Source organism: Liolophura sinensis, chromosome 9 (genome assembly GCF_032854445.1).
Source record: "Liolophura sinensis isolate JHLJ2023 chromosome 9, CUHK_Ljap_v2, whole genome shotgun sequence".
NCBI lineage: Eukaryota > Metazoa > Mollusca > Polyplacophora > Chitonida > Chitonidae > Liolophura > Liolophura sinensis.
This window is the reverse complement of record NC_088303.1, coordinates 11,880,508-11,904,037: the sequence shown is the minus strand read 5'-3', so window position 1 is coordinate 11,904,037 and position 23,530 is coordinate 11,880,508. Positions and strand designations below refer to the sequence as shown.

The window sequence follows — 23,530 nt, the reverse complement described above, 5'->3', positions numbered from 1 at the left end:
AAATGAAATACGAAATTCATCTTTCGCTATTATCGCCATGGATTGTCATAGACAAGCGATGTTTGTTGAATCAAATGGAAAAGAATATTATCAGAAAAATAATATCACTTTGTTATTATATTTTGTCCACGTGAATTACTTGTTACAATCGAAATACATCATACATTTATTATTCTTTTTTGAAAAAAAAACGCTATGCTACCCGGCACGGATGGCGAAAATTTTAGAAACTGTCTTTTTAATCAGCCAAATGACGCTGATACCATACCCCTTGAAGGCCAAACTGTGCATGCGCCGGCGACCGTCTTCGGGATAGATGAGGTGCATCCGGTTCGTCCGCATACAGGTCTATAAACTATTACTCTGGGGATCACTGGCATCAGCAATGACGTGTTTTTGTTCAGGGCTTTGCAAGTTCACCTGTGACGAAGATGGCGCTGTTCTGATATCAGACATCTGTGTGGATGTTTTCTCCATCAGGTCTTCGTCATTTTCCAGCGCAGGCTGGTTACGGATAGAAACTCTACTCACAAGGGACACTCTGCCATTATTTATCGATGATTTAGAAAAAGACCTGTTCTTCAATTCGTGTGGATGTTTGGCGCCATTGATGTCGCCAACAGCGTCTTTCTCTTCGGATTTGCCCCGGGACATGAATTCTTTAGGAGCAACTTTGTTCTCGGCCATAATTTGTCTTGTGTCGATGATTTCGTTAACTATAGGGACAATGATGATGAAGATCATGGCGATGAATGCTAAGACTTTTGCTAGCTGCACCTGGGGAGAGAAACAAACTGAAACAATCAGCTTTAAATAAAAAGAGTAAAAAGCTATCGTGTTAATGGGTATCGGCTTTGGGGAATGAGAAAAGGGAAAGATTTGTGTAGAGATTGGTGTACGTGACGTAGAAACACCTTAATAAAGCATGGTGAAAACATCCCCTTATCCTGGCCAGCTAGGTACAAATAAACCCCGGAAGCTTTTGTCTCTTAATTAAGTGATATGTCACCGGGTGCGCTGACGATGTCTCAAGTAGGCCGCTCAGCCCCGAGAAGCTACATACATCATAATTTTATACTGGCAATTTCAGTGACATGCCAATCAAAGCATGACCTTTTGCCTCAAACATTGCGATCGGGAAGAAAGTCTTTAGGATAAATGAATAACGACGCATCCGTCTTAATAAGTTCAAAATGGACGTAATTAAACCGATGGGGGTCATCCACACGAAACACTCTATACTACTGCCTTAATGCGTTGAGCATTAATCAAATAAATAAATAAATAAATGAAAGACAAAGCGCCACAATATATGGATATTTTCTATTATTGTGTCATATTGGTTGCTCAAGTGAATTCCCCTTTTTTTAAAAGACTACTTGGACAGAGAAAACGATATGGTAAAAGGTATCTTGGGATTCTTAACTGGTATAGAAAGGTTGGATTCCTCGGTGGATTACGACCACTGAAACATAACAAGCCCAAACTGATACAGGATCAGTTTGGAAAGAATTACCATGAAGGTGAATTCAGAACCTATTATAATAGTATAATACTGATCTCAAAAGGAGACGGCTTCACCTTCACTAAGTTCACTGGCCGTAAGGCGCAGCCCATAACAGTGTCTGCATCCTTTATTACAAACAGTGTTCAAACCCACCCAATGATTAAACTGCTCAAGATTCATTGTTCCCACGGCAGTCATCGCCGCAGGCCAGATGATCACCAGAACGAGGCTTATCGACATGGCGCCAATGTACGCCAACAGTTTAGCGCCCCGAAACGTTTTCTCCACTTCTTCCAACGCAGGTCTGTTGTCCAGTTGCTGAAGGGATGTGAGGCGAAGGTCCCTGAAGTAGATGTGTTAAATTATTTATTTATTCATTTTATTTTATACCTGTTCTTTTTTATTATTTATTTATTTATTTATTTGATGGATGTTTTACGCCGTATTCAAGTATATTTCACTTATACGACGGCGGCAAGCATTACGGTGGGACGAGTCCTGGGGAAACCTACGACCACCCAGGTTGTTGCCTGGAGCGGAAGTCAGCATGAGATGGGCTTAAACTCTCTGCGAATATCTGAAAGCATCCTCATATAAACCAAAACCAGATCAGTGAGGCTGTGACACCCGACTTTGCGTGCTCAGTTAATTATTCTGTCATCGTTTCTATATATAACATTATATATAAAACCTTTCTATATGTAAGAATTCCAATCCTGCAGGTATATTATAGCTTACTTAAATAATAAACTACATGTATATTATACATAAAGTTGTTTCTGAAGATGTTTGCAAAGTAGTATATTTTTAGTCGAGCTGAATTAACAAAGAGCACCTTTGTGTGCGAAGTGTCAAACGGAAAGAGCGGAGAATTGGTCTCTGTGGAACGCCAGATGCCGAATGCAGTTTTCGTCACATGAGTACATGTAAATTAAATGAGATCATCCATGATTCACTAAATCCACAACAGCCAAAGGTAAAACGCACTTCATTCAGTTCGATCTGTCTGTAGGATGTTATTTCACGGCATTTAACTGAGATCACATGAGATCACATGAGCTGACCTTGCGTAATTCTCTGTCCACGGACTAAGCGGGTTGTCAATGTCCCTGGTGCTCTCCCAGACCTCGGCACCGCGGGATGAATCGAAGTTCCTGTTGGTGACCATACTCACTAGGAATGACAACAGCCCTCCGGAAACAATGGCCACTATATTACCGCCCAACATGGATTCTTCTCTACCTGTTGAAACACAATCCCTCTTTGATCTGGTACATTTGCTTACAGTAAGATGGTACCGCCTGTAATATATTGTAGCTACCATAGTCTACTACAGTCCGTTTCTTTTAACTCATACTCACTACAAAAAATGGTCATTCGTTTGAGACAAGTAACACCACAAGCTCTACACAATAATGTGCTGAACAATGTGTTGAACGGATTTTTATTACGAGGGGAACTTTCTCTCATAAAGGCCTAAAGCTGGTGAAGTCTGCAGTTGGCTTTATCTTTGTTTTTCGATAAAGCAAAAACAATGATTCAAAACACTCCAATTTTTCTCTGGCATCTTGTGTAGTAATTGTACTTTAGAATCAAGTAAATCTTTCATGTCTCTCTGCATGAAAAAAATTACACCTCGAAACGGCACCATAAGGGGGCAATTTCCCATCTAGTAGCTAGGGGTCTCTTGTCATGCTCTGTATTGTGAGCCGAACAATAAAACATTGTATTGTATTTAATGGTATTGTATTGTATATGTATTGCATTGTAATAATCTTGAATACGGCATAAAACTACAATGAAATAAATAAACATTTCATTGGACATATCATACGTATCTACCCACAGGAATTCAAATAAGGTTATATGAACATATAGGATACATCAAAAAAAAAAACATTGATGACCTCTTTCAAACATACCGGTATTTTCCAGAAAATCAGACAGGCCACCTTCAAATGTTGACGCTACAACCAGCCAAACGATGATTGCCAGGATAGTTCCGCCGATACTTCCGGTCACCATACCAACACCTGTCATGCGCGGCCAGAACATGGCTAGGGAGATGGGTAATACGGCAGAACCAATCAGAATTCCCATGAACAGATACACCCAACCGAGACTCAGCTACAATAGATAACCAACCGTACATGGTCTAGGTCAAATGTTATTTCTAACGCTGAAAGACATTTTGTTAAAGGAAAAGTACAAAAGCACTACATGAGACCATCGTGTTCACTAAAACGTGTAGCATCCCATTTCTGGACTCAAGTAACTGTTTTCATCCTGTGAACCCCTTTGTGAAGTTATAGTGTAAAGGAAATGAGCAACAGTTTATCTGTTTTCGCTTATTGCTGTATCTTGCGCTCACGCATGGTGGCTGTGGTTGTAACTATCCGTACCATCAAGGTTTCTTAACCCTACATCATAGTGCCGTACTTGGCATACTCCTTCAATATAGCTTGTAACAAACATTTACACTTGTTTCTTTGACAAATGTCTTAAACTAACCCTAACATTCTCAAACAATGATGTGGTTTTAATGATGGGCGAATATTTGATAACCGTTTATTGTATTAACATATTATCAGTTAACAGAAGATACAGTCCGTCACATTAACCTATTAATTTAATTCTGGGCAAAATTCATTACTTGCGCTTACAACTACAATTAATCGCTAAGGAGTTCTGTTACATGTGTTACTGGAGAGAATGGTTGATTCAGCCTTTGGATACTGTGTACTTACCTGTATGGCGTTTAGCACCATGGTCAGCGGGAAGATCATTAATGTAGTAACCATCAGGCACCACTGCCTCAGCCCTGAGAGATAATCCACGTATTTCCGGTACTGGCCATGAAGCTTGCACTTATAATCCATCTTCAGTGCACGGCGTTTGTTTTCCGCTATCTGTCTGTTGAAAAAAGGGAAAAAAGAAAACAAAAGCAGGTTTTGTACAAATATGTGCACAAATTCAACATTTATTTCAGTCTGAAGCCTAATCTTTACACTAGTTTAGAAAAATGTGCATTAAAAATAAAAGCAAAGTTTGTAATTATTTTCAAACGGTGGCTGAGTTGTAATGTTCAAATGAAAGAAACTGAAGGAAAATAATTGAAAAGAATTAAAATAGAGTGTCAATGTTTCTGAGTACACAGACATGTAGGCTACAGCTGAAAAGGTCTCATACCCACTTCTATAGACTTACAGTGGCGATGAAAATGATATGGTAAGATATATTTTTATCAAGTGCTCAAAATAAAAATAAAATTCTTGCCTCGCTTAACGTGCCATTGTATTACGCCTTATCCCAGCGCTCACATTTATTTATAATTAGTGACGTCATACTTACTGGTCATCGTGACGACAATCCGCACAGTACGTCATACTCCAGCACTCACACTTATCTCGGGGGTTGGCCATCCGACCTCTTTGTTTGCCACACAAAATACAGCTGTTCGAGTCATTCACACGTCGGTATGGCTGGCAAAGAAAATATGGAAAAAGTAATAATACCAACACAGAAGACATTTTATTTCAATCTTATGATGAACGTTTTGTGATCAGATTTAAGGATAAACATAATCTATAGAAAAGAACCGCACCTCGCCACGTACCTGAAAGCTAAGCCACAGCGGAGGCATCGGTAGATGTGGATTGAACCGCAAGATCTGATTGGTGCAGGGATAGCGGTTTGACCAGAAGGCCCTTCAAGGTTTGACACTAATAACCCATTCAAGCTAATCCAGATTTCTAGTATCTTCGTGTTTATGAGGGTGCAAATCTTTTCAATTGTAAAACTTCAGCAATTTACCGAGGGTAACAAAAAGGCGGCATAAATTTCAGTGAAACTAAATACTATCTTTAAGTGTATAATGGCAGATATTTCAACGCATACCTTTAGGTGTATCTGGCAGATATCTCAACGCTTACCTTTAAGTGTATCTGGTAGATATCGTAAATTAAGATGGAAGCCACGGCCAGGACTTCTGATGCCCCCGTGGACGTGATGGCCATCAAGATCATGAACATAATCATTATCTCCCCTCTTTTACCCAACAGACGCTGTGCGACGATAGGGGGCACTAAACCTACCAAATTAAATCACAGGGCATTTATTACAGGGTTAACTTTTGTGTACCCAAATAATAATTTGTTTGCAGCACACCTGAGCCTGTCCAGAAACCGATCACAACTGACCATAAAGCTTGATATCTCCTGGAATGCCTTAAATCACTCCTTTTAGAAAAATATAGCGCATATTAGCTTATATTGTATAGTGTTCTGATGTCTGACTCTGGACCGTTTTCGGTGAAATGATCCCAGTCAGACGCTGGACTGTTTGCGGGGAAATGATCCCATTGAGACGCTGGATCGTTTGCGGGGAAGTGACCCCAGTCAGACGCTGGGCCGTTTGCGGGGAAATGATCCTAGTCAGACGCTGGATCGTTTGCGGGGAAATGACCCCAGTCAGACGCTGGGCCGTTTGCGGGGAAATGATCCTAGTCAGACGCTGGACTGTTTGTGGAGAAATGGTCCCAGTCAGACGCTGGACCGTTTGTGGGGAATTGATCCCAGTCAGACGCTGGGCTGTTTGCGGGGAAATGATCCCATTGAGACGCTGGACCGTTTGCAGGGGAATGATCCCAGTCAGACGCTGGACTGTTTGTGGAGAAATGCCCCCAGTCAGACTCTGGGCCGTTTGCGGGAAAATGATCCCAGTCAGACGCTGGACTGTTTGTGGAAAAAATAATCTCAGTCAGACTCTGGACTGTTTGCGGGGAAATGATCCTAGTCAGATTGTAGACCGGGTGAAGGGAAATGACCCCAGTCCGACGCTGGACTGTTTGCGGAGAAATGATCCCAGTCAGACTCTGACCTCTTTTTGCGTGAAAATGATCCCTGTCAGAATCACAGACAGAAGTGAGCTATAGGAACTCCTGTATTTGGAAAGGTTGGGCATTGCTATCTTATGCATAAACCAAAGGAATGTGTACAGATTCATATCATCCACTATTAAACTCGTCTATTAAAGTTTGACTTACAAAATTAATGTAAGGCTCTGATGTGAAATATCAAAAATGATTGTCATACACATGTAGCGCAAACATTGTAGTATTTAGCGCGTATTTTAAGCAACTACATAAAACCTAGTCTGGAGGATTTCTGGAGTTTTTGGTGTTTGAACTAGCGTGACAAAATCATCACCCACTGGGCATATTCTGTTAATTTTCCTGTCAGCCATATTCCGGACGTAAGAGGATCTCTGCCTTATTTATAACGCTGTCTGCCGGAAGTGTGTGACAATAATTGCCTGAAGTGACACATTACTTTCTGTTTTAAGAGTTAATCGTGTCGACTGGCGAATCCTGCGAAGCCCACCGTAAGACATAGAGAGAAAAAATAGCTATCCTAAAAGAATGAATTTATTAATGTCCTCATTCAAGTTACCTGATAGCTGATGGTATTGGGAATCATGTGTCGTGACAGGGTATACTTTATGTCGACAGCCCATTTATATCCCTGATTATGGCAGTGCCAGATATAAACGAGAGCCTTAAGAAACTGGGCGTAACTTGATACATTGCGGAAGTAGGGCTTGGCAGCTTTTGCACCGGAAAGTCCTCTTCATCAATAAATGATACGATGTTTGACAATATTTGTAGCACTACACATGGCGTATGTTTCACACGTCATTACCCAGCAGTGTCTGGCTCATCTATTTTAGGACTTCATTATAGCTCTCATCTAAAGTAGCGAATAAACAACTGAGCAATGTTTACAGGCATGCAGTTAATATAACACGCTCAGACAGCTTGTCAACGACGTCGATATGTGACTCACACATATACATCAAAGTCTTTATAACACACACAATCAGCTTGTCGGTGGTATTGCTATGTGGCACACACATGTAGGTCGTTATAACACACACAAACAGCTTGTCGGTGGTACTGATATGTGACACACGTATACATGTAGGTCGTTATAACACACACAAACAGCTTGTCGGCGGCGTCGATATGTGACACACATATACATGTAGGTCGTTATAACACACACAAACAGCTTGTCGGCGGCGTCGATATGTGACACACATATACATGTAGGTCGTTATAACACACACAAACAGCTTGTCGGTGGTATTGATGTGTGTGTTATAACGACCTACATACACGTAGGTCGTTATAACACACACAAACAGCTTGTCGGCGGAGTCGATATGTGACACACATATACATGTAGGTCGTTATAACACACACAAACAGCTTGTCGGTGGTATTGATGTGTGTGTTATAACGACCTACATACACGTAGGTCGTTATAACACACACAAACAGCTTGTCGGCGGTATTGCAGTGTGACACATTTAAATACATGTAGGTCGTTATAACACATACAGAGAGCTTGTCGGCGGTATTGCTGTGTGACACATTTACATACATGTAGGTCGTTATAACACACACAAACAGCTTGTCGGCGGTATTGCTGTGTGACACATTTACATACATGTAGGTCGTTATAACACATACAGAGAGCTTGTCGGCGGTATTGCTGTGCGACACATTTACATACATGTAGGTCGTTATAACACACACAAACAGCTTGTCGGCGGTATTGCTGTGTGACACATTTACATACAAATGGGTCGTTATAACACACACAGAGAGCTTGTCGGTGGTATTGCTATGTGACACACATATACATGTAGGTCGTTATAACACACACAAACAGCTTGTCGGCGGAGTCGATATGTGACACACATATACATGTAGGTCGTTATAACACACACAAACAGCTTGTCGGTGGTATTGCTATGTGACACACATATACATGTAGGTCGTTATAACACACACAAACAGCTTGTCGGTGGTACTGATATGTGACACACGTATACATGTAGGTCGTTATAACACACACAAACAGCTTGTCGGTGGTATTGCTATGTGACACACATATACATGTAGGTCGTTATAACACACACAAACAGCTTGTCGGCGGCGTCGATATGTGATACATACATATACATGAAAATCGTTATAACACACACAGACAGCTTGTTGGCGGCGTCGATATGTGACACACACATATACATGTAGGTCGTTATAACACACACAGACAGCTTGTCGGCGGCGTCGATATGTGATACATACATATACATGAAAATCGTTATAACACACACAGACAGCTTGTTGGCGGCGTCGATATGTGACACACACATATACATATAGGTCGTTATAACACACACAAACAGCTTGTCGGCGGCGTCGATATGTGACACACACATATACATGAAAATCGTTATAACACACACAGACAGCTTGTCGGCGGCGTCGATATGTGATACATATATATACATGAAAATCGTTATAACACACACAGACAGCTTGTCGGCGGCGTCGATATGTGATATATACATATACATGAAAATCGTTATAACACACACAGACAGCTTGTCGGCGGCGTCGATATGTGATACATACATATATATGAAATCGTTATAGCTTGTCGGCGGAGTCGCCATGTGACAATAGTCTATATGTGTATGTCGTTAAAACTAGATCAGGACATTATCCTTCATGCACGGTAATGATCCAGATAGGCGACCCCGGGGCATATACATTGGGAACCTATCCCGCGTAAAGTAACCCGGGGTTAAACTCTGTGGTCTAGTGTTCAATCGCGATGGCATTTCTGGGCAAGCTAGTAATGTGGTACTTAGACAATAATGCTCAATCCGGCTTTGGCCCTAGGAATTGTGCGGGAATTGACAAAAAAATTATTTATTTATTTGATTTGATTTGATTGGTGTTTTACGCCGTATTCAAGAATATTTCACTTATATAACAGCGGTCAGCATTATGGCGGGAGGAAACCGGGCAGAGCCCGGAGAAACAAACGACCATCCGCAAGCTGTTACCAGACCTTTCCAGGTACGGCCGGAGAGGAAGCCAACATGAGCTGGACTTTAACTCACAGCGACCGCATTGGTGAGAGGCTCCTGGCTCATTGTGCCGTGCTGGCGTGCTAATCACCGCGTTCACGGAAACCCCTGAACATATTTTAATGTGTTACTGGAAACATTTCAGCAAAACTTTACCAGTTTTACTGCTTGCAGATGTGAGAAAACAATGGCAGGAGATTAAGACACAAGGTACAAAAAAAAGAATGAAAGAAACTCGTAATAGGAAATACAGAATACAATATAAATAAAATAGTAGAACGAAATCGAAAAAAGGCAAGGCTATTAGCTTTTACAGAGTTTCACCATAGACAGACTTACATGCATGTATATAATATAAGAAAAACCTATTTTCTGTAGGTACTATACTTCTACATACTGCATTATTAATTTAATTACATGTGAATTATCCCTAGTAGACTTGGATTGATCATCCTTTAGCAGATTTTTTATAGTGATGCCCAGAGGGAGGTTATTCAAAAGGTTAGGCCGGCTTATATCGTAATGTGGACAATGAAAGAAAAAACGCGAGGCGTCTTCCCGCGGGTTCCCATCAGAACAACAAGAGCTTGTTGTCATGTCATACCCGCTCACGGTCATATTTCAAGGCGTCTCAGAAATACCTGAGTTTTGTCAAATATAGTATTATATATTTTATATATAATATTTCCGTTTTCCATCACTATCATAGCAAGGCGGTTTAGATCTTTCAGGGAAGAATTTATAGAATTTTACCTAGGACAGTTCGTTTCCGATATTTATATCTAGAGTATTTGACAGGTTAACGAATCAGGGTATGAAGGAACGTTGGAATCTTTGAGTTCGCATTTTTTCATTTTGGGGGAAAAGGTACCTCACTCTCGACGACATGCCGGCTGACATTTCATCCTGTTTTCATGTCCCAGTAGTCACGCGCGAAAACCAAAACAAATATCAGATTTATGTTTATAAGCTATTTGTTTTAAAATCTATTTTGAAGGGTTCAGTGACGTGTCCAAAATATACATTAAAACAATTAATGTGTTCGAATATAGTGGGTCAGTGAGTGCTTGGGGGTTAACGCCGTACTTAACAGTTTTTCAGTCATATGACGACTAAGGGATCCTTAGAGTGCATGTAATGTGCCCCCTTGTTGCAGGACGAATTTCCACCACTCTTTCACCTGGTGCTGCTTCACTGGGACGCCTTATCGACAAGTAAGCCACCATTATACTGATAACGGTCAACCAGTTATTGCACTATCCCCTTCATGCTGAACGAGAAGCGAGGAAGTTCCTCTTTTTAAGTCTTAGATGTGATTCGACCTAGGATTGACCCTGGATCTACTGCTCCCAAAGTGGACGCTCTACCAACTGTACCAACTGTGCTATCTGCTAGAATTTATGCTGTTAATATAACATAACACTGTGTCATATTCAAAATAATATCCTGTTAGTCTAATAGAATCGCTATGTTGAAGTAATAGAATATGTGTGTTATATTTAACAGAATAATCTCTGCAATAGCAGAATCCATTCTAGCCTCACTCAGACAACAGACTTTCTTTCAAAACTGACAGATTAATTTTTTGAGTGTAAATGTTTTATCAGCGCATGCTAAATTCATTTTGGAAAGTGTTTGTTACCAGTTTTCACTTGCTTAGTTAAGCAACCAGATGATATTCAATACTTTGCCTTAGCTGGTATCTTTGCTTAGCGCTCACTGTTTGGGGGACAAGGCTGGTTAACGCTGTATAAGTGTGCATACAATGCTATTTGTTTGGAGGTGCGACGTCACGTGTCTTCGGTAGAGCGTATCAGAGACAGTACCACATTATATGTAAGACAACACTTCAGTGCAGTACAAAATGACTAAGTGCGGCTTCCATACTGTACAAAATGACTGTTGGGCCGCCTTCACCAGTGTAGAAATTAAAATGACTGTAAACCAGGTTTAGCCACGGAATAAAATCACCGTACATCAGGCATCAGTACTCTACAAAATACTGTAACCTCGGCTTCAGTACTGTACAACATGACTGTGAGCCCCTTTTCGGTACTGTACAAAATGGCTGTAAAGTACAGGTATCAGTGAGGCGGACAGCATGGGGTGTTTTGTGTAGCTTCATAGGTGTAAAGTATCAGTGAGGCGAACAACATGGGGTGTTTTGTGCAGTTGCGTGGGTGTAAAGTATCAGTGAGGCAGACAGCATGGGGTGTTTTGTCTAGTTCGATAGGTGTAAAGTATCAGTGAGGCAGACAGCATGGGGTGTTTTGTCTAGTTCGATAGGTGTAAAGTATCAGTGAGGCGGACAGCATGGGGTGTTTTGTGTAGTTGCATGGGTGTAAAGTATCAGTGAGGCGAACGGCATTGGGTTTTGTTTGGTGTGGTTGCATGGATGTAAAGTATCAGTGAGGCGGACAGCATGGAGTGTTTTGTGTAGTTGCATGGGTGTAAAGCATCAGTGAGGCGAACAACATGGGGTGTTTTGTGTAGTTGCATGGGTGTAAAGTATCAGTGAGGCAGACAGCATGGGGTGTTTTGTGTAGTTGCATGGGTGTAAAGTATCAGTGAGGCATGACAGCATGGAGTGTTTTGTGTAGTTACATGGATGTAAAGTATCAGTGAGGCGGACAGCATGGAGTGTTTTGTGTAGTTGCATGGGTGTAAAGTATCAGTGAGGCAGACAGCATGGGGTGTTTTGTGTAGTTGCATGGGTGTAAAGTATCAGTGATGCAGACAGCATGGAGTGTTTTGTGTAGTTGCATGGATGTAAAGTATCAGTGATGCAGACAGCATGGAGTGTTTTGTGTAGTTGCATGGGTGTAAAGTATCAGTGATGCAGGCAGCATGGAGTGTTTTGTGTAGTTGCATGGGTGTAAAGTATCAGTGAGGCAGACAGCATGGGGTGTTTTGTGTAGTTGCATGGGTGTAAAGTATCCGTGAGGCATGACAGCATGGAGTGTTTTGTGTAGTTGCATGGGTGTAAAGTATCAGTGATGCAGACAGCATGGAGTTTTTTGTGTAGTTGCATGGGTGTAAAGTATCAGTGAGGCAGACAGCATGGAGTGTTTTGTGTAGTTGCATGGGTGTAAAGTATCAGTGAGGCGGACAGCATGGAGTGTTTTGTGTAGTTGCATGGGTGTAAAGTATCCGTGAGGTGGACAGTATGGGGTGTTTTGTGTAGTCACATTGAAACTAGCCTGTCACCAGGAGAATCTGTTGGAATGTAACTCAAGTCATGCAAAAATGAATGGACACGAAAAGAAGTCATCAAAGATTCGTCGTATTTCATATGATTCACTGTTACAAACCTACCGGAATTCACTTGGTTGTCTGAGAGGAGAGGAGCGCCTTGCTTAGCGCTGAGAGCCAGGTATGCCAGTCCCATTGTGGTGGCCAGGGAAAATGGCACTGCGAACCAGGTGAGACCACCCATCAGGAAGCCGGAAACGCCCTGCTTAGGTTTGGCGGCTACACTGCTCTGCCAGTACGACTGATCCACAAACACTGTCCCAAAGTTTCCTGTAATTGAAGAAGACAAGGCTTGCAAATGACTTAGGTAGTGACCGAAATTGGGGCCACCACAGATTCATGAATATTATTATTACAGAAAACGGAGCACATATGTATTGGATTTGTCTTTTAATGTATTCTTAACCCAAAACTATTTAGTGTAAAGCTACCCGGTATGTTTATGATTTTTTTGGAATGAATGAGTAGTACTGAAAGCCAGCGAAGGTTTAGAGTTACACTGGACAAATATTGATTATTTAGTCCCGCTAAAATTTCCTTTCTAGTCTGACGATGGTCTGCATGTCTCGTGTATGTATGGGCTAATTTTGGACAACCATCTCGACGTAAAATACGAGAAGGCTTTTCCCGGAGGCATTAGGCTACATGAACTTGAAGATAAACACAAGTGGCAAAGAATCACTGAGTTGGTTACAATCAGCGGACACTACCTCCCCCCCCCCCCCCCCCCCCCCCAAACAACACCACCTTAATCTCTGTCCTAAAACCTAAAATCAAATGGCCAAATGCTATTACATCATTCCCACCAGCGATGGTTGAATACATGTATACGTATGTATGCTTTGGGGTTTTACGGCGTACTTGACAATTTTTCAGACATGTGACTGTGTCTTCTTGTGACAGGGCGAGTCCATGCCGCCAAAGTGCTGCCGTCACTGAGGTGTCATGTCGAAGATGCGGTCACCAGACATGACGCCCCAACCAGTTACATTATACTGATATAATTAAAGACGCACAGAATAGTGAGTAAACCAGAGCAGCGACGACAGTTTATTATTTGTCAAACTGCCATACTTAACTGATGAATCTCTTGTCAGTTTACCTCAGTCCGGGTTTTATTCTAACTGTTCATGTAAATGCATAAATAGTAGCAATTTACACGCCCCCTAGCAGAACGACTTAAGCAGAATTAGGTATAAAAATGCAGTGATGTTAATTGCAATTTATAAGACGTCACTGGTCTAGAATTATTGAAAGCGCTGTGTTGTCACCATATTTAACAAACATTCCCGTTAAAATAGTGCGAAGGCTCAAGGCCTCGGGGATGCTTAGTACACCAGCAGAATCCCAGGTCTCCTGACTTCAAAACGGACGATCTAACCATCACACCACCGAAGCGGTCGACCAGAATAACAAATAACGGTCCAGCCACAAAATGCGGGCTAAGCAAATGTTATGTGATATATTTTCTTTTTCTGAAATTGAACTTTCCAAAATTATCTCATATGTGTAATCATCAGGTGTTAATTTAACATTTAAAACAGTTATATAGATTACAGATTACAACAATCGTCGCTTTTCCTGCTCGAAGCAGTAGCTTACAAATGAAATCTAATCCCAAGCGCACATACTAATGAATTTTCCTGTAGTCACTGAGAATCTGACCAATGAATCACTAACTCTAATCAAGCACACAACTGTCTGTTAATCCTCAAGGAACATCTATATCGAAGAAAAGACAAAATTATAATGTTTGCCTCAGGACATGTTAATAAATATGAATGTGATTTACGTCCAGTATCGTATACGCTGGCGTCTTAATCAGTAGCGATTTAATCTCGCAAGTCTGTGTATCATACATATAACATTATTGCCTCGAAGGCACAATGCTGAGCGTCAGCCAAAATTCATTGTCGGCATTCTCTCACATCAGCTTGTGTTGAATTCGCCATTAATTATTCCTTCTCTCAGTTGTTTGCGATACACCGGCAATATTGTATGGCGAACAAAATCTATTCTCGGAATGGGGACCTCCGTGGCTCAGTCGGTTAGCGCGCAAGCCCAGCGTAATGACCCAGGGGTCTCTCACCAATGCGGTCACTGTGAGTTCAAGTCCAGCTCATGCTGGCTTCCTCTCCGGTCGTATATGGGAAGGTGTTTCAGCAACTTGCGGATGGTCGTGGGTTTCCCCGGGCTTGGCCCGGTTTCCACCCACCATAATGCTGGTCGCCGTCGCATAAGTGAACTATTCTTGAGTACGGCGTAGTACACCCATCAAATAAAAAAATATTCTCGGAATATCAGCCAATCTTGCTCAGGCATATGGGTATATATATATATATATATATATATATATATATATATATATATATACATGTATGTGTGTGCGAGACACTTCTGGCCATCTAGTTAAATATAGACAATTTCCACCAATAATTATAAAAGATTAAGAATTTGGTGTAAAGGTATGTTTGTATTGCTAGTGTCAAGGGTGAAAAAACGTAATTCTTATTCTTATTGTTTAACTGTTAATTAAATTGTTAATATACATGTATTTAACTGGTTTAACAGGGTAAGAAACTCAGCAGGATTATTAAAAACTACGTCATTCGTTAGACACCGGATAAATTTCCTGACTATGACGCATATAAGAGATAACTCAAGAATATGTTCACACACAAAATAATACGAAACCTTCACATATTGAGCTCATACAACTGTCTGAGTACTGACTGACTTCCATAAGATAATTGTCTGAGTGCTGGCTGGCTACCGTGAAATAACAGTCTGAGGACTGACTTGTTACTGTTAGATAACTGCCTGTACTGACTGGCTGCCGTATTTATTTGTTTGATTGGTGTTTTACTTATACTTGGTATTTCACTTATACTACGGCGGCCAGCATTATGGTGGGTGGAAACCGGGCACAACCCGGGGGAAACCCACGACCATCAGCAGGTTGTCGGCAGACCTTCCCAGTTACGGCCGGAGAGACTAGCTGCCGTAAGACAACTCTCTGAACAAACCCGCACATTTTGAGCTCAGACAACTGTCTGAGTACTTACTGACGTCCAGAAGATAATTGTTTGAGAACTGACTGGCTACCGTGAGACAACTGTCTGAGTATTGATTGGCTACCCTAAGATAACCATGTGAGTACTGACTTTCTACTGTTAGATAACTGCTTTTGTACTGAGTGGCTAGGGTAAGACAACTGTCGGAGTTCTGACTGACTTCCATAAGATAACTGTCTGGCTGGCTACCGTTCGATAACTGTCCGAAAACTCACTGGCTATCGTATGGTAACTGTTTGAGAACTGACTGGTTTCCGTGAGACAACTGTCTGAGTACTGACTGGCTAACGTTTAATAACTGTTCGAGAACTGTCTACTTGTCTTGGTTTTTATGTTACCTTGTAGACGACATGCTAACATTGAAGGCCGCGAACTGCGTTTGCCGGTGCGCTTGAGCTATTTTCTCATAATTTTCGGACTTGTGGAAACCCACTGTATGAGTAACATCCTTATTAGGAATATAAGTGCCTCTGGACTCTTATATTTCACACATACATTCTGTATTTTCAATGAAATACTTCAGTACGGTAACATTTAACTCGTTCAAAACGCGGTAGCGTTCTTATCATTAGTAAATACATCTTATCATTATGCAGTCCGTTTATGGAAGCAAGGATGTTCCTCGCTTATATAAAACAAGGTATTTGTTGATGTTACCGAATATAAACAACGTTTGGCTAATATATTGTAATATTATAGACTGTATAGATACAGTGTATATAATATACAACCATGCTATTCTTTTTGCTAATAACATTCTCTTTCTTTCCTTTCTATAGGAGGGGCCTCTGTGGCTCAGTTAGTTAGTGCGCTAACGTAGCGTAATGACCCAGGAGCATCTCACCAATGTGGTCGCTGTGAGTTCAAGTTCACCTCATGCTGGCTTCCTCTCCGGCTGTACGTGGGAAGGTCCACCGGCAACCTGCGGATGATCGTGGGTTTTCCCCGGGGGCTGCCCGGTTTCCACCCACCATAATGCTGGCCGCCATCTTATAAGTGAAATATTCTTGAGTACGGTGTAATACACCAATCAAATAAATCCTTTCTGTAGACTTTTACCTGCGCATTCTTCATACCACTGTGGATCGTACAGACATTAAACCTCTCAACTGAAAATGATGTTCCGTCGTTGGATTAGATATTGGGGGAGTGTGGGTTCACTTGGTGCAGTTGTTACTCTTTGTGGGAAGAGGCATGATAGCACTGACTGACTACCGTTAGATCCCCGTCTGAGTACTGTTTGGCTACCGTTAGATGACCGTCTGAGGACTCTCTGGCTACCGTTAGATACCCGACTGAGTACTGACTGGCTACTGTTAGATACCCTAGTACTGTCTTGCTACCGTTAGATACCCGCCTGAGTGCTGACTGGCTGCCGTTAGATACCCGCCTGAGGACTGACTGCCTACCGTTAGATACCCGTCTGAGCACTGTCTAGCTACCGTAGATACCCGTCTGAGCACTGACTGGCTACCGTGAGATAACAGTCTGAGCACTGACTGGCTGCTGCTGGATAACTGTTTGAGTACTGACTTGCTACTGTTATATAACTGTCTGAGTACTGACTGGCTACTGTTAGATACCCCTGTGAGTACTGTCTGGCCAAGTTAGATAACCGTCTCAGCACTGACTGTACACTGTTATATAACCATTTGAGTACTGACTGGCTACTGTAAGATAACAGTCTGAGCACTGACATCGCCGGTACTGAGTACTGAATATGTACCATGAAATAACTGTCTGAGTACTGAATACGTACTGTAAGATAACTGTCTAAGTAATGAATATGTACCGTGAGATAACTGCCTGAGATAGAATATATACAGTGAGGTAACTAAGTACAACCTCACACACTGCTATCATTCTGCTGGAATCCCATGAGGAGACAATGCTCACGTGTAGCAGGCAAACAATCGATAAATCCATAGTCTGATCCCCATATTCAGTTATCATTCGTGGAGTTTTCAGACCGAATAAAGGCTTCAAATTGTTTATTCTTTATAGCACCTCGTGAATTAGGTGCCGTGTATGAGCACTGTAATAACGCCAACACACAGAAGCATCACCATCAGACAATATCGATCACACTTGGAACCTCTTTGGCTTAGGGTTGCTTATCAGGGTTGGACAGTTGTTTGTGGATATAAAACCTAGGATGGTCTACTCAGGCCATAACATAGCACTTGTTTCAATCCCAAACATTTACGGTGTTTTCCGGGTACAAATAAAACGCCACACAAATACCGACATGCGGAATGTTTTCCTGGCCGTGGTTTAAACTAGTCAAACATGGGGTTCCAGGTATACAATTTGTGATGAATAAAAATAAATGTTTTCTAAGCAATTAAATGATACAACGTAAATCACGAGGTACACACCAACTATGTTAACCATGACATAGATCATGAGATACACACTGACGATGTAGATCATGAAGGACCCACAGGCAATGTAGATCACCAGGTACACATCGGTGATGTAAATCATAAGGTACACCGACGATTTAGATCATGGGGTACACACTGACGATGTAGACCATGAAGTTCACACCGTGTTAACCATGAGGTACACACAGAAGATGTAGATCATGAGGTACACACCGACACTGTTAATCAAGAGGTACATAACTACTAAGTCAGCCATGAGGAACACACCGGCGACGTCACTCATGACGTACACATCGACCATGTAGATCATGAGGTACACACCGACTATGTAGATCATGAAGTTCACACCCACTATGTTAACCATGAGGTACACACCGACTATTTAGATCATGAGTTACACACGGGCGATGTAGATCATGTGGTACACACCGACTATATTAATCATGAGGTACATACCTACTAAGTCAGCCACGAAGAACACACCGGCGATGTAAATCATGGGATACAGGCCGACTATGTTAATCATGAGGTACACACAGACGATGTACATCATGAGGTACACGCCGACGGTGTTGATCATGAGGTACACACCGACTATATTAATAATGAGGTACATACCTACTAAGTCAGCCATGAGGAGAACACCGACTATGGTAATCATGTTACACACTGGTGATGCAGGTCATCAGGTACAAACCGGTGATTACAAGGTATCATGATGTACCTACCGACGATATTGATGAGTCCAAACATGAGGCCAGAGCGGGAGATCATGGTAAGGTAACTGTTGTCAGCGTTTTCCTGTGGTCCTACAGAGCAGGCCAGGTACTGGTACACCTTGTCTATAGAACCTGAAGGATAACAGTCAGACGCTTTTAAAATAAATTTCCACAAACACATTTGAAAGATACAGCAGAAAATTACGGTTTTCTTCTGCCATTTTTATATCATCATATTTTGTCATGATATTATATATTTTTATTACTGCTTTGTAGTAAATATACTGCAAAATAAAGTGCGGCGATGACATTTGTTTTTATTGAGACTGGTAATTTTGAAGCCTCTACACCTCTACACTAGCACCCCATGCCTATATCCGTCTTACTCCACTTGCTAACACACAATTACGACACGCCTATATTCATCCTCATCCGCTGGTTAACACACTAGCACGCCATGCCTATATTTGTCTTACTCCGCTTGCTATTATCACACCAGCCCTCCACTCCTATGTGTCCTTCCCACCTCGCCATCATGTCTGTTCGTGTTACCCAACTGTCTATGGCCTTACCCAATTCGTTATCCACATCTTCGTTAGCGTACACCTTTGTTATGAACACAATCATGATGATGTAAATAACAGCAGTGTTGACGTAAGAGACGTAAAACGTCGCTCCGAGCCCACCAATGAACGTATACGTGCCGATGACGGCTGTCACCAGGATGGTAGCGTATTCCACGCTTAGATCCTTCACCAGACTCGTTAGTACGGCAGCGCCACCTAACGGCAAGAAAAAGACAAGTGACAATTAAACTCAGTCACATGTTCAGGATAAAGGGAGATATTAATTCACTAATTAATTTATTTTATTGTTGCTTAATGAATCATCCATGAATATTTCACTTACACTTAACCATGGTGATCAATTTAATAGGTCGAGGAAATAGGTGTGCCGGCGTAAACCATCGACCCTTGACAAGTTTCCGACGAACTTTCCCACGTGTGACGTACAGATTGGTGGAATACAGATGATTTTCAACAACTGAAGAACGGTTAAACGAGCCTCGTCGACTGTTTATTGTCAGCAAACAACAGCGAGAATGAGTTGGGTGGGGTGGGGGCCCAAATTTCCTGTCCAAACCATGATTTAAGACGAAAATCGTGAGTCCTACCGATTAAGAGTCAAACGCCTCAGATCACTAGATCACTAGATAGACCAGTGAAAAGACTGAAAGTGCATTCGCCGGTCGAGCAACATTTCTTGCTTTCTTGTCCTGCTTACATGTAGCCTATCATATTTGAAATCTTTTTTCGGATCGCAGAGATAGGTGTTTTTCAAAAATTTTAGCCGAGCTGTTTCATTATCTGCTGGTCGGAGGTGTTCTCATTATAGAAAGTTATACACATGCTATATATATCGCCCCTATATGTAATCACTTTAAATGACCCTTTTCGGATATATAGGGCCAGTGTTAAAACGTGGAAACAAATACTGGAGCCTGTATTTGTAGCTGTTTCAATATGTAAATAGTGGAAACTAATAGTGGAACCAGTATTTTGGACGTTGCTTTAATATATAAAACGTGGAAATAAATAGTGGAGCCTGTATTTGATGCTGCTTCAGTATATAAAACGCGTAAACAAACAGCAGAGCCTGTATTTATTTATTTATTTATTTATTTGTTTATTTATTTGATTTATTGATTGATGTTTTACGCTGTACTCAAGAATATTTCACTTATACAACAGCGGCCAGCATTACGGTGGGAGAGAACCGGGCAAAGCCCGGGGGCAACCCCACGAACATCCGCAGGTTGCTGAAACACCTTCCCATATACGACCGGTGAGGAAGCCAGTATGAGCTGGACTTGAGCTCACAGCGACCGCATTGGTGAGACGCTCCTGAGAGGCTAACCAACTGAGCCACGGTGGTCCGTGTAATTACCTAGCATCAACATGGCTGTCACGATAATATTTGTCATCAGGGCAAACACACAGAAGACGACATGGGTCCTCTTGCCAAAGCGAGCCTGTATTAGCTGTAAAAACGTCTTGGCGCCAGGAGCTCTGATCTTCAGCTGGACGGAGATCATGGAGAACAGTAAGATCTGAATTGTGGCTCCTGCTGCGTACCAGAACGGACCGCTGATGCCGTACTGAAACAAAGACGAGGTTTCCCATTGGCTGGTGACAAACGGTGTGGGTGATTGGCTGACCCCAAAGTGAAACTGAGCTAAAAGGTGAATGATTGGTTAACACAATAGTGAACGGATAAACGAGGTGAAGGATTGGCTGATAACATACTGACATAAAGATACGAGTTGAACGATTGGCTAACACAGTAGTGAAACTGAACAAAGGGTAGAACAATTGGCTGACACCACAGAAAAATGAGAAACAAGGTGCACTTTTGGCAGAAAACCAAGAAAGGAGTTGAACCATTGGCTTACTGAATAGGCCTATCGAAAAGAGTTGCATTTGATACGTCCAGTGAAATCCAAGCGAGTTCTCCAAAATTCGATACGAACCACTTGCAATATTTATACTTTCTAAATACATAGATGACGTTGTTGAGCACTTGAGGGAGAAAAAACTGGACTAAATGTTGATATGTTATCTTTCCTATAGTCATGGTAAGCACACTGCTCTGCACTGCACTCTGTTATGTAAACACTAGATTGTCGACTGTAATACTTCGGTATTTGAAAATTAGACATAGAGAGCTTAGGATGCAGGTTTCACCTTACTAGCGACTGTGGAGGACTGCAGTAATGTGGCTGCCCAGGTCCACTGTGACACGATGGTTGTAGCCGTTAGTCCGGCACTCACCCTGCCTCCGGCGTCAAACTCGGTATCCAGACTACCCTACAGAAATATGGGGAGAGAGGATTCAACGTACACTCACACATATAGGTTATCATGTATAAATACATACAATAATTCTTACTCTATGTTGAGCATTTGTGACAATAAGCAAGGGATAACGTTCTCCTGATTGTTTGCGCTATGTATCGCTATGAATATTCGTCATAACTGAAGAGAACGAAGTAAAATGTTGGAATTGAATGGTGTGCTTTATGGATCACATTGATAATGCCATATGCCAGTCATGTACGTTTTTGTACTGTAATTTTTACGTTGAATTTGATTAATGTCTACACCAAGTTGAGCAAATCCAACATTCGGGATGAGGGATGTTGAAATCTATGATGGCGTCACTGACACTTAAATTTCATCAAGGAATACGTTTTTTAACCAGTTGGCTTTGCTTCTCAGCTGCGACAAACAGCTCTACCTGTCACTCTGTCTGCCAGTCTGTCGCTCTGTCTGTCAGTCTGTCGCTCTCTCTGTATGTCACTCTGTCTGCCAGTCTGTTGCTTTGTCTGTCTGTCGCTCTGTCTGTCTGTCACTCTGTCTGTCTGTCACTCTGTCTGTCTGTCACTCTGTCTGTCTGTCACTCTGTCTGCCAGTCTGTCGCTCTGTCTGTCTGTCACTCTGTCTGCCAGTCTGTCGCTTTGTCTGTCCATCACTCTGTCCGCCAGTCTGTCTGTCCGCCAGTCTGTCTGTCTGTCTGTCACTCTGTCTGTCTGTCACTCTGTCTGTCTGTCCGTCACTCTGTCTGTCTGTCACTCTGTCTGCCAGTCTGTCGCTCTGTCTGTCTGTCACTCTGTCTGCCAGTCTGTCACTTTGTCTGTCCATCACTCTGTCCGCCAGTCTGTCTGTCCGCCAGTCTGTCTGTCTGTCTGTCACTCTGTCTGTCTGTCACTCTGTCTGTCTGTCTGTCACTCTGTCTGTCTGTCACTCTGTATGTCTGTCACTCTGACTACCTGTCACTCTGTCTGTCACTTTGTCTGTCTGTCTGTAAAGCTGTCTATCTGTCACTGTATTTCTGTCTGTCTGTCGACCCTTTTGTCTGTCAATCTGTCTGAGTCAATCTGTCTGTACGCCTGTTTGTGAGTTGGTAGGTCGAATTTTTCATAACCTACACGCAGCTTTTAACGAGACCTCGTTTACTCTAGAAGACAGATTACTCTAAAAGACAGAAGTTGTAGGGTTTCAACATTTCCAAATTTTGGAAATATTATAAAATAAAGAAATGTACTTCCTATAGTCTGTTTCTTTCCTCTTGCATATAATGAGGTCTTTCATCAGTGACACGTAACAACAAAAGTTTTGCAGATCGAGATTATTAAGGTTATTTTCGATACCAAGACTCGGTCGCCTAGGGTGACGTCATAATTATTAACAAAGCAAGTGGCAAATCATCATATCAGTGTGTCGAGCCTGTGGTGTTGTCTGTCACCAACGAAAGGCAATGTGGGGGTGAGTATGAAAGATTTAACAGATAGTTGAATGTAGGGCACATGTTAAAAGAAACAGAGTATAAAACGAATATTCCTACGCCGTAGAGCTCACTGCTCATTGTATGCTAGTCGGTGACTGTCAGGTATTAGTTCCATGCCAAGAAACGTGCATCACTACATGTCAGACAAGCATCCGCACACATACCTGCATAATATCACACCGAAAGCGAAGGAAATTTCCCTTATTTATTTTGACTCTTAAACTGCCGCTATTTTATGAAGCTGGTAATGTACTGCAGGATGATTATAACGTCTGAGTATTCATGTTCATGAGATGAACA

At 41.9% G+C, this 23,530-nt stretch overlaps 1 protein-coding gene across 1 annotated transcript in view; it reads right to left on the bottom strand.

Annotated features, from left to right (window-relative positions):
- Positions 1-348: 348 nt before the first annotated feature.
- Positions 349-23,530, bottom strand: part of LOC135475601 (uncharacterized) — a 30,344-nt gene continuing 7,162 nt past the window's right edge. The window contains exons 2-13 of the mRNA XM_064755528.1: positions 21,628-21,750; positions 20,831-21,041; positions 19,456-19,665; positions 18,893-19,015; positions 12,767-12,973; positions 5,440-5,597; positions 4,859-4,989; positions 4,255-4,420; positions 3,430-3,634; positions 2,572-2,749; positions 1,661-1,850; positions 349-777 (exon numbers count right to left, since the gene is read on the bottom strand). Coding sequence (XP_064611598.1) covers positions 349-777; positions 1,661-1,850; positions 2,572-2,749; positions 3,430-3,634; positions 4,255-4,420; positions 4,859-4,989; positions 5,440-5,597; positions 12,767-12,973; positions 18,893-19,015; positions 19,456-19,665; positions 20,831-21,041; positions 21,628-21,750 — 2,331 coding nt within the window. The remainder of the gene's footprint in view (positions 778-1,660; positions 1,851-2,571; positions 2,750-3,429; positions 3,635-4,254; positions 4,421-4,858; positions 4,990-5,439; positions 5,598-12,766; positions 12,974-18,892; positions 19,016-19,455; positions 19,666-20,830; positions 21,042-21,627; positions 21,751-23,530) is intronic.